At 30.9% G+C, this 12,984-nt stretch overlaps 1 protein-coding gene across 1 annotated transcript in view; it reads left to right on the top strand.

Moving 5' to 3' along the window:
- Nucleotides 1-11,219, top strand: part of LOC107452754 (uncharacterized) — a 41,036-nt gene extending 29,817 nt beyond the window's left edge. Inside the window, exons 3-4 of the mRNA XM_016069327.4 lie at nucleotides 4,477-5,082; nucleotides 8,795-11,219. Of these exons, the coding sequence (XP_015924813.2) occupies nucleotides 4,477-5,082; nucleotides 8,795-9,161 (973 nt within the window). The 3' untranslated portion in view covers nucleotides 9,162-11,219. The remainder of the gene's footprint in view (nucleotides 1-4,476; nucleotides 5,083-8,794) is intronic.
- The last annotated feature ends 1,765 nt before the right edge of the window (nucleotides 11,220-12,984 follow it).

Here is a 12,984-nt window from a genome sequence, read left to right as displayed (position 1 = left end):
CTGAGATCTTGTATTGAGTCACGGTTGCCTGATAAGATCGCCGTAGTTGATCAAAAAACCCTTCAATTAATATAACTTTAAGCCTTTCATTGATTGCAAGAACTTCACTTCTAAAGACAGAGCAGGGTTATGTTGACAGGGAATAAATTTTCTTCAATGAGTCTGTAAAAATGCCATTACTTGTATGATCAAGCAATTTCAATGTCATCAGCAAGAATCTTGATGGCATTTATGGGTAAAGTGTTGATTACCTTCAAGGCCAACTGTCTAAGATGATGCGTAATAAAATCTTGTTTGTTCATAGCGGTGGAAAAGTCAAATAGAAATTGGAAATGCATTAGTGTTCCTGGATGGAATGGGTGAAGTGACCCTAGGCGGGAAAGCCATTCCATTTTACCCAGCTAAAATCAGTAGGTGAAGGAGACAAGACAATCTTCTACCTACCGGTCTTTGAATTAACATAAGTTGCTTATTCCTTCCTCCATATGCCTTCCAAATACGATATATGATACTTAATGTGATACTTATACATATGATACTTATACACATGATACTTATAGTAAAAATGTGAAGTATCTACGATCGTCAGTTATTTCACATTCTTATTACGGAGGTATGGTAAGACAAAAATTAAAATTTTATTTCGTCTTTCTGCTTCAATGAAAACGTGTTCTTACTAGATGTATAACAAACAGTAAGTAGCCGAATTAAACATGAAATCGATTTCTAGGTACAGAATAAAACAAATCGATATACAAGTATATATCAGCGAATCAATGAACGAGTATTTAAATGAATATATAAAACAACGAATAAGTAAATGAGTGAAAAGTAACTAAATGAATTAGCAAACCAATTAAAGAGTGAATCCCAAATGAACAAAGTAGAATATCAACGAATAATTTGCTGATTAGCAGTTCATTCATGGATTTGCTAACATGTTGATTCTTTTATTTCAATGATTCCTTGATTATTGATTCGCTGATACTTTGACTAGCTCAATTATTGTTCCACTGATACATGGATTCCATCCTTAATTTAAAATGATTCTTGAATTCACTGATTCGTACATTCATTGGATTGTTGATTTAACCATTCATAAGTTCGTTAAAATGTTGATTCGCCCAAATGTTCATTTATTAATTCACTGATTTATAGATTACTTCCTTCTTTGGATTTCTAAGTCATTTTGAGTTATTCTTACGCTTTCTATTGATTTTGATGATTCTTGGTTGTTGTTTTTTTTATCGATTTATTGATTTTCTCAGTTACTGACATACTTATAAATTTATTTATTTTTAATTTGATTACTTACTGTTATGCAAATAGCTGTACTGTTATAAGGGTTGAAATTTTAAACTAGCATTAAATTGCAGACGCAAAATTTTAAAACTTATCTTTTCTAAAGAAATTTCATATCTTAATTAGGGTGAAATTACGCTTTAAACCTTTTCTTTTTTGTTGATTATTTTGCATAAAATTGGATTTCACCTATTTATGGTAACATTTATATTATGTAGACAAAATACAAAAAATTACAAGAACGAAATAGAAAAAAAAACCAACAGAAAATGTCTCTTTCTACCTATACACAGAATTTCAAATTCGATTGTAGAAGCAATATCTCTTTTATCAATGAATTGAATCCAGCAGAACAAATCAAATGCAAAAAAAGAAGAGAATGTAATAATATCGATGGTTTACTGTTATCTGACATTTCGCATGAAAAAAGTAAAATAATAATCCTCTTAGCAGGTGAAGCTGAGGTTTATTCTTGTATCAGCTGTTTGTCTTGAGGAAGAATTATCTGCGTCTCTTTCAATTTATGGCAATTTTTCTCATGCGTTTGACCTTTGCTGCTTTGTTTAACTTGTAGCACGCTTCATAAAATCTTTTGTTTTCAGATGCATTTTCTAAAAAATAACACAGTTAATGAGGGTGAAAACAATACTGTTTGGAAAACGGCAGACGACAATGCAGAAGATGACGGTTTTGAATTTTTTTAACATTTTAATTCATTTTTGTTTTATTATTTTTATTTTATCCAAAATATGAAACCGATTTTAAAATACATGAGAAAAACAACTGAATTGTACGTAATAGGTGCGAAAATAATTGCACTTACCCACTATTGCTCAATATTAGGCGTCCCAAGAACTTTCGGAAATAAGATATAAAATTTTTAAATTTTTTTTCGAAAAATAAAATATTAGATAATTGATGAAAAACTAAATATAAAAAAAATAACAGACTGACCTCATATTTTAAAACAATAGAAGAACTACTTCCATAAAAAAAATTGCATTGATAAATATAACATTGATGAGCAAGCTGTAGATATGTTAGCATGATGTTTACCTTTTTTAATGTAGTTTGTTATGCTGATTTCAACTAAGGAAACCGTTTTGCCCTATCATGTCAAGTTTTTAAGATATTGACAAAAATAATTTTTCATAGAAAAATTTAATTTTCATTGAATGTTTCAATTTTCGTAATTTTAATGGAATACTGTTTAAATTTTATAAGTTTTATTGGAATACTGTTGGAATTTAATTAATTTTCAAGAAACACTGTTTAAATTTTTTGTAAATTTGAATGAAATGTTGTTTAAATTTGTTATTTTTAATAGAATTTGCTTGCATCGGGTACAACAAGTTCAGATTTTCACCATAGACACAAAGAGTTTAAGAATTTCTTTGTAATGAGTAACACTTCATACTAGAACCACAGGAAAAAGCTGTAGGGGGGGGGGGAGCTCTAGTTGAAAAAGCAAAGATAAAGATCATTGGAAAAAAGCACCGAGGGAAAAGCACACCTCTTTTAACAATTACATGTATTTAATGGCCGATTTTATTCAGGCTGTTAAACATGAATTTATTATAATTAGATATTTCTTGGAATATATAGTATTTTTTTAAAAACTGATTAATAAGCAAAGTTTAATTTGAAGCTTGCTGAAACGAACTTTCAATGCATGTTCTGATTTTTCTTAGTTATACGTAATACAATTGTATAGTATATTTATAAGTATTATTATGCATAATATATTTATTAGTATTATTATGTATAGTATATTTATTAGTATTATTATACATAATGTCTCAATTAAAAATAGTGTTTCAGGTTATAAATTTCATGATAAGTTAAAAATATTCACAGAATTATTCAATGTTTCAATTTAATAATGCAATATTTTTTTTTCAAAATAAATTAGTGCTTAATAAAGCATTATCACAGCACAATTAGTGTAGTTATTGTAATTCAGTAAAATTAGAGTCAGAGTCCTCCAATTCATAGTCCTAAAAATTTTGTTAAATAGTAAAGAATACGTAAAGTTCCATGAATTTTAAATTTATCCTTTTACTTTATTAATGTTTTCTTAAAAAATATCTAATTTTATTGGAATAAATATTTAATTGCTGTAAAATATTAATAAATAAATAAATATTAATAAATAAATAAATATTAATAAATAAATAAATATTAATAAATAAATAAATATTAATAAATAAATAAATATTAATAAATAAATATTAATAATATAAATATTAACTACTTTAAATTCAATCTAATACGTTTAAAGGCCAAAATCAAAATTGTGCGTAAATGGAATAATTATAAAATAAAAAATTGGGGGGAAAAAAAGAAACAGAACATTTCGCATAAAAGTACCTTTTTTGAGAAAATAACACATCACAGTTTTGTATTAGAAATTGACATGGAAACATTACGAAAATGGATTATAATATGCATGGATAATTATGTGTCCACCACTAATTGCACTGCATCAGCGTTTCCCGTACAGCAAATTAAGTTGTCAGACTCCAAATTACTCATGTTCCAGCTCACGAAAGAATTGTACAGAGATATTCAAAGCAGTCCACCGAGGTTTTCCCAAATTACTTCTATCGGGTGCATGTCAAGAGATGCAGCTGTTCAAACCATCCGACAAATATCTTTCGATTCCAGAATATCCTTGACAAAATGAGGTCAATGTTGCCACTCGCTGTCATTCATTAATATGGCATCAAAACCAAATGAATCCCTATAAAAATGAACAAGGGAAAGGTTCTAAGAACACGTATAATAAAACTAGTAGCAGTGCGTCTTACGAAGACATGAAAAAGTCGTGCCGACAATCGACATACAACATCATGCCTTCTCAAGTCATAAAACCTTCACTGGCATGATTTTTCGGACATACAAGGATCCCTATTTTATACTTTTTTAATGAGTAAGTCAGAAGTATTCGCTATCTACCCTTCACTGTCCAAAAAATCAACAATTACTAAAACAGTCGTTTGATGGTCTGACCCTAGTGACCTTTCCTCCTTTTTATTTTAAAAACTGACTTAGTTTGATTACGTTAGACTGAGTACGTAGTACATTTGTGTTAGACTCAGTATAATTGCTTTTCATTCTTCAAATATTAAAGTCTTTTACATTTTTAAAACATATTCTTCCTCTTTCATCTAGATTGGTACCCCATTCGCACCCACTTAAATCTCGATGGCAGGAAGAAAACCGAAAAGTACCGCCAGGTCCTACCTCCAGCAACCGAAGCACCACCATAACCGTTCGCCGGCGTCTGAAAGAACTTCGATCTCAGCTTGGAATTCAGTCGCCACCCAGTCCCAAGCTAGAAAGCGTATCTCCGCACAACCAACAATGCAATAAACTGAACCAACACCATCAACCACCCCCGCAGAATCCACCCCCTCTACCTCCAGCTGAGAAACAGCCCACCAAACCTCCTCGGACTTTGCAAGAGATCTGTTCCTTCTCAACCGAAGAACTAAGCTACATGGTGTTCAGTGACATGAAGATCTTTCTTTCGGACAGAGACGGTGGTGTAAGAGTGTGGAGGCTTGGTCAGCCCCCTTTGGACAGTTACTCGGGTCTGCAAGAATTTTTTCAGCGTGGAGGTCTTTCTGCCACATTCTGGGTGTGCATTTCAGGCTCTGGAAAGAAGGGTCAACTTTTACACATTCCTAATGAACTTACGGAGGAGAGATATGTCCAAATATTGCACAATGGGCTTCTACCTTCAGCTGCAGCTATGTATGGTCTGAATGCTCACAGGTAGGCTCTTATTCTGAGAAGCTAATGCACGAAATGCACGATCTGTTTTTAATAAAAACGACCTAGCGTCAATCTTTAAGCCAGATTCGATAAAGTCGAAATGGCTTATTTTTAGGTATTTCCAAATCTCATGATCGCATTGAATGATCATAAATCCCCTGCACATTAACACGTTCAATGCCATGGGGGTCACCGGTGACCGGCGAAGCCAAGATTGTTAGAAACACATAATTCGAGTAAATTTTTAATTTTTAATATTATTATCGTTTCTAAAATGATTTGAAGAAAATAATGCAATATAGAACACACAAAAATAGTTTTATTCATGTACACAGAGATGCCAACTTGCTCCGGACAGCGAAAAAATATTTGCAAGTGGTAGTTTATGAATTGTGATTCTTGGTTTAATAAATTAAATTTAGTAGATTTTTATCCATCACTATTTCTAAACAATTCGTAGGCTTATATATTTCACCACTTTTTCAGATGTGTCATACTAAACCTTTGAAAAAGCTAGCAAAATCTGTCTAATATTTGCAAATTTATTTTGTAGTTATTTACCGTTTGGCCAGACGGGCAAGCCTTGTAAAATTAGCGTGACATTCAACGTGTTAAGGATAAAAGATCAATACATATCCATGCTCATTAATTTGATCACTGAAAACTTTTAAAAGTTACATAATGTATGAAATTTTTTTTTAAAAAAATCAAGAAACTAATAGTTCAGTTAGGAATTAGATATCCCTATTAAAACGTAGAAATTTTAAAATTACTCAGTTGAAAAATATGTAATATGTTACACTCTGTTACTTATATTTCTGGCAGCAAAATCACTCCAATATTTAAATGCTATTAAAATCTATTTTTGAAGATTTCAAACGAAAACATTAAGTTAAAAACAATATTTGTAGTCTAATTTCTCATTTCTTTCAGGTGAATACAAGTTTGAAAAAAAAAAACTACTCTTATTTGAAAAAAAAAACATCTATGCTCTACATAATTAATAAATAATATCAGGTAAAATTTGAAATAAATGAATAAATAAATTAAATTCAAACTTACCTCACATAATCTGCTGTTTTCGCTTGGATTCCAGTTTTCTCCGTCAATATACTTTCCGTCGTTTTTATTGTGATTGCCCACAGATAAACGATGTAATTTAAAGTCCAAATTTGACTTATTAGAACAACCAAATGCGTAGCAACCTGTAATTATTAATTTAAAAATATGAAATAAATAAAGCTTAAAAAAATCGAAATAATATATCAGGTGCAATGATACTTTGCCATTCAAACCAATCACCAATATGGCGACTGTTTACCCATGTGATAAGCGGTAGCCAATCTCAATCGAAAGCGGCACAAAGGACGAAATAGTCTCGCTACTTAAGATAGATAATCCGGAACTTTAACATCAGCATGACTCGACTAGTTCCATATGCATCTTTCATTAGTCATAATACAAATTTACTGTAAATGAAACTATATCCTACATTTATTAAACATTAAAACATCGTTTTTACTATATAAATGAAGCTTTAAGTTATACAGTGGTAATATTTAATTTCAATTTTCAATTATATTCTGTTTTTAAAATCTAATTCATACCTTACGGCACATATTCTTCTCGAAGATGATTTTCCCAAGTGGAATTCCATAGTTTCTCAAATGCTACCTAATGGTACGATTGTTAGAAAAGTGTATCTCAAAATGCTAGTAAAATAACAATTAAAATAAAAAGAATTTTTTTTCAATAAATTACTTCCACAAAGGCTTAAAAGAATAACGTTACTACTTGGGAATATCATCCTCAAGGGAAAATTTGCACGAATGCTAACAGTTTTTGTCAAATGGTTCATATAGTGTTTAAAAAATAATACCAGTTTCATAATAGACAAGAAAATTTTCAACTTTTTTTTACTATTACCTTCCACTTTCAAATTAAAATCTCAAAAACTAGCTTTTGCATTTGTGTTTTTACAGTTGAAATTATTAACATGTTGAATACCACGCTAATTTTACATGGCTTGCCCGTCTGGCCAAACGGTAAATAACTACAAAATAAATTTCCAAATATTTGACATATTTTGCTATTTTTTTAAAGGGTTTAGTATGACATATTTGAAAAAAAATGGTGAATTATATAAACCTACGAATTGTTTAGAAATAGAGGAGGATAAAAATCTACTAAATTGAATTTATTAAACCAAGAATCACAATTAATAAACTACCACTTGAAAATAATTATTCGCGGTCCGGAGCAAGTTGGCATCTTTGTGTATATAAATAAAACTATTTTTGTGTGTTCTATATTGCATTAATTTCTTCAAACCAATTTAGTAACGATAATAATAAATAAAATAAAAAAATTTACTCGAAATATGTGTTTCTAATAATCTTGACTTCGCCGGTCACCGGTGACCCCTATGGCATTTAACGTGTTAAAATATTGTGCCGATTAAGAATATAGTATAAATGTTTTATTCCTCTTAATTTCTCTATTCCATTTTAAACATTTTCAGCTTACTAATGACTTCCAACATTTTTAAGTTAATGCGATGTATTTTTTCCAATGGTAGTAAGCGGATGCAGAAATTTTGAAACAAATGGAGTTTTTTTTAAAACGTCTGTCAAATTATATGAACGAGAGCGCTTATCAATCTGACTTTTACATATATTTCTAAAATAATTTATAGGTAACTTATAAGCAACAGAGCTGCTAACTACTACACGTTTTACAAAATATTTTATGGGAATGGTAGACAATTAAAAACTAAATCTTTCAGAATTTTTTGTAATTTTGCTACCGTTTTAAAAGCATCACCACGAGAGAGCTGAGACAAAGTGAAGTTTCGTAGGAACTTTTAAATCATTTACACGTAGTGGTTAGAAAATAACTTTAAATCAAATTTTCATTTAAAAGTAATAATACATTAAAATATAAATTTAGTTACCACTAGATGAAATTTTCCTCTAAAACGCTGAAAGTTGGTGAACAAAATTCTATTAAGTTTAATTATATATTATCTCTGCTACCACTGGGGAAAATATTTTCTGAGAGCACGAAATTCCGTAGGAGTTGGAGGATATGAATATATTATCTAGACAACCACTAGCACAATTATTTTCTGAAACTACAGAAATTCCATTTTTGGCGAGCATTGGTTTCTTTTTATTTTTTAGTACATCCTGGACTTAAGTAATAAAATTTAATTTTTCTAAAAATAAAGAAAATAAGAAACTCAATTGATTTTTACACGAACAAAACCAACTGCAAATGTCATTGACTGGTATAGTTTACAAAAACTATAAGACGTAATGCAAGTTTTTTACATAATACCAAACATTCCAACAACATACTATGTATATAAGACGTCCGGTGGCTGAACGGTAGCGCTTCGCGCTGTTGTGCCACAGGTCCCTGGTTCGATCCTTGGACTGGGCAAAGTTGACTCAGCCTTTAAAATCAGCCGAGAAAATCAGTACCAAGCATGCTTGGGAACTAAACACTGGGTGTTCCGCGTTGGGCTGACCACCCATCCGGAACCTCTGCTCTTGCACCTCAGAGCCCAAATGTCAAGAATTAGATGGGCACAGTAGGCCTTGAATGGATGACAGCCCATAGAGGGATCTCTATGGGCTGTCGCACCACTGAGTTTAGTTTAGTAGTTACTATGTGTATAAAATGTATATTAATACGAAATTCATTTCAGATTCCTATTTGCCCAAGATAAAGCTTCGATTCAAGCTAGTCCTGTTGTGGAAGACTTTCTATGCCAGCAGCAAGTGCAGTGCGTAGAGTGGCCAGCCAGATCTGCTGATCTAAATCCTTGTGATTTACTTTGGCCTGAAGTGGAAGCCACTTTACCAACAACGCGGCAACCCCGAACAGTACCGGAACTTGTACAAATGGTTCGTGCAGGCTACGAGAGCGTCGATCCTGACTACTTCCAGTGGTTGGTGTCGCCCGTCCGAATCCGAAGTTTGTGTCGCAGAATGTTGCGATCCCTAGGACAACAGCAGCCCTCAAATGACACACAGGATCTAACGATTCCAACAACGCAACAAAAGAAACACTAACACAGATTACTAAATAGAATATGTTTTCGAAGAAAAAAAAAAGAACTGTTTTATAACTCAGCCTGTTGGAAAGAGAACTTCTGCGGAAGATAAAAGGAAAGAACTTATTTGTGTTTTTATGTGCAATACATCAAAAAGTGTGTGCGATTTATGGTGTACTACGTACATTGTTTTCGGCCTTAATTTGTAAGAAAGTGCTGATCTGAGTATTGATATTTCTATGTGCATTCATCCGTAACTGAGTACACTGCCTTTCCTACGAAAAAAAAAATTAGTAGCGGGGAATTCTGAGATGCAATTTTTAAAATAGCAATTAATGTTTACATTCCTTCCTTTAGTATTCATAACTTCGTGGTGTCCCGCAATGGACTGATCGTTAAGACACGGTTCCCAGCAGATCACTGAAGTCAAGCAACACTGGCTGCGGTCAGTGTGCGGGTGGGTGACCACTTGGTTCAGTCTGAGAAGGAACCGAGTGTGTGCGGTATTGGTCCTCGTTTAACTGTTCTACCGTGCACGACTTCACGTGCAGGTCATCGGGCTACAGAAGCTAGGGTGCCATTCCCTCTGCAGAGGATCTAAATTGTGATGGCATGTCTTCGGATCCTCCTCAGGGATGTTTCACAGACCGTCGCCCATTGTGCAGGTCTAGTGCGATGTAAATGGTGCGACGTAACAACAACATAATTTCGTGGTTAATGGTTAATTATTAAAATTTAATTTATTATTTCAAAATCATTACTTGTCATACGTTGCTACATAAAAGAAACATTGCAAGAAGGGTCGTCTTATTAGTCTGTATTATCTAAAAAACTACCGGATTGGTTAGCGAGCTGTTCATCGTATTATTAAATATTGGAAAGCAGTAAATAGAGAAATTTAACATTTTTATGCAACGTCTTCTCGTTGATGTACGCATATTTTGTGTAGCACAATAGCCACAGAACAAACTGTCTTCGGACCTTGTACAGGATAAACGTATGTGAATGTGTGGGAATTTCTTATCATAAACCAAACCAACTCGTAAAAATAATAAGCAGAAATACCAAGTGAAACACTTAGTAAAAAACGGTAACGAAGACAAAATGGTTTTATTTTTCTATTATTCAATATTGTCTCTGTATTATTCGACAAAAAGTAATCGATGTTCACTGAGTTGATTTTACTAGCACGTAAGCGTTCGTCGCTATTTTAAAAACTGCATGTCTAAAATTTTGTAGACACATTTCTTTTTTCTAACCAGGCAGTGTACAACACATACTAGGGAGAATGGAAATACTATGCGAGATATAAAATGGATTACAAACCATTTAAAGAACATATAATCCTTCAAGTATTATCAAAAATTCGTAAAATGTGTATTAATTCGTATCCAAGTGCTTAATTTATAAGAAATTTAGAGCTTTTACACCGATTTTAATTAACATTTGTTACGATGAATCTTTTGAATTTGTAAGATAAATGAACGGAAAATGAAAATCATATGTTTAATGGAATTTGAAGTGACGTTTAAAATTATTAGAAGTACGAAATATTTGTTTATAGAGGAAAAGAGTCATTTTGGTGCGATTTCCTTTCTTTTACTTAAAGGAATACAGTCAGAGTTACAAAAAAATATTTTTATAAGATTACGGGTGTTATATTTATTTATTTATTGTGTGATACTTATATTTGTGAAATTTCTAGTCAGAAACTGAACAAATTATTTAATATTTTATTTTTGTCGCATGTTTCAGATGCTATTTTTATTGGTTTAATGATCAAATTATTGAGTAGTTCACTTTTTTCATTACATTTTAATAATTTCACACGGCATTTATTTTACTATTTTTCATTGGATAAATTAAATTCTCATCGGATTTTCTTAAACAAACTCAAGAATTTGCATTCTTTTAATTCTTGTTGAAATGTTCATACGGGTATTTAAAGAAAATAATTTAGTAATTTTTATGTTTATTATTTTATTTCTTTATTTTTTTTTTACATAATAAGGCACAAAAATATTTTATTTATCTTTTGAAAGTGAACTATAAAAGTAGAAATGCAGTGGAAAGAAAAGTCACAAAAATATTTTTTATCGAAAATTAAAAACTACTAAATAGGATTCCTATATTTAATTTATTTTGTGTACGTTTTTTGTTTAAACAATATTTAAAGATCAAAAAAATCATTTTTAGATTATTTTCAAAAGCTAAACATTTATAATTTTAAAAAGTTTTACTTAAAAAAAATATATACTGTTCAGGAAAATAATTCTTAGATTATTTTCATAAGCTAAAAATTTATAATTTTAAAAAGTTTTACTTAAAAAAATATATACTATTCAAGAAAATAATTCTTAGATTATTTTCAAAAGCTAAAAATTTATAATTTTAAAAAGTTTTGCTTAAAAAAATATATACTGATCAAGAAAATAATTCTTAGATTATTTTTAAAAGCTAAAAATTTATAATTTGAAAAAATTTTACTTAAAAAAATATTTACTGATCAAAAAATAATTCTTAGATTATTTTCAAAAGCTAAAAATTTATAATTTTAAAAATTTTTACTTAAAAAAATATTCATTGATCAAGAAAATAATTCTTAGATTATTTTTAAGAGCTAAAAAATTGTGTTAAAAATTTTTGTTTCAAAAAATATTCATTAATCATAAAACTCATATTTAGATTTTTCTTTAAAAGCTAAGAAATTATGATGTTAAAAAAAATTTTCCATCAAATTTAGTAGCCTTTTTTAACTATATCTTTTGATTTCTTTTTTGAAGCATAATTGAATTTATTATTACTGTCTAAAAACGCAAATTTATCAACAGTTATAGTTTATAGAGTATCAATAGAAATTTTAGTGGGAAAAAAATGAAACGTAAGGATCAAAAAACAAATTTAATAAAATACACTGATCGCTAATAAGTAATCTGTTAATTTTTATGTCGTATTTAATTATATTTTTCAAAATTTTCATTGTTTTGAAATTTTTTTTGAAGCATTTAATAAACTTAAAGGATCCGGGTTCAGGTATTCCGAATATACCGAAGATCTGGATATTTTAAATGTCACTTGCATTTAATTACACACCTTAAATTTGTAACCGCTATCGTGAAGGTCTGAAATCTCGTGAATGCCGACATTCATATATTTATTTCGGTGAATGTCCATACTTGATAAATGAAGAGCTTTGTGGGGAAAAAGGAAATTTTTTTTGTCATTACGAATTAACAGTTTTTTTTTTTTTAATAATGTTCTGTTTTTATAATTGTTGAGTTTGCAACAGTTATTTCCGACTGTTAAGTTAAGCTTATCTTTAGCCAGTATGTTCTCTGTGCTAATTCTGAAAATGGTGCAAAACGTCAATATATAGAATAGCAACGGTTTTGTGAAAATGAAAAGCGGTTGTGATCTAATCTTTCAATATTTAACCCTTGAGCCGTGATGGCTCAGAGGATGGAGCGTTCGCCTTCAATGAAGTGAACCGGGTTCGAATCCCACCAACGGCTGGACGATGTGAATCCGCATCCGGCATTCACCGACCACAGTGCTGACGTGAAATATCCTCAGTGGCAGGTGGATTACGGGTTTAGAGCCCCCTTGCCGTCAGGCTAACCGTGGGAGGTTCTCGTAGTCTTCCTCTCCATGTAACGCAAATGCGGGTTAGTTCCATCAAAATGTCCTCCACGAAGGCAAATTTCTCCCAATACTCGATCCAGGAGTTCCCAACGCATAATTTTTATTTCCTAATGTCAACGTATAAATGATAAAACTTATACATTTAAATTCACTAAATTATCACTAAGTTCCCTCATCCACTTAGCCCTTCTTATTTTATA

This window comes from Parasteatoda tepidariorum, chromosome 2, assembly GCF_982258835.1.
Source record: "Parasteatoda tepidariorum strain Cologne lab strain chromosome 2, Ptep-v5.0, whole genome shotgun sequence".
In the NCBI taxonomy this organism is placed as follows: Eukaryota; Metazoa; Arthropoda; class Arachnida; order Araneae; family Theridiidae; genus Parasteatoda; species Parasteatoda tepidariorum.
This window is presented reverse-complemented; position numbering and strand designations above follow the sequence as displayed.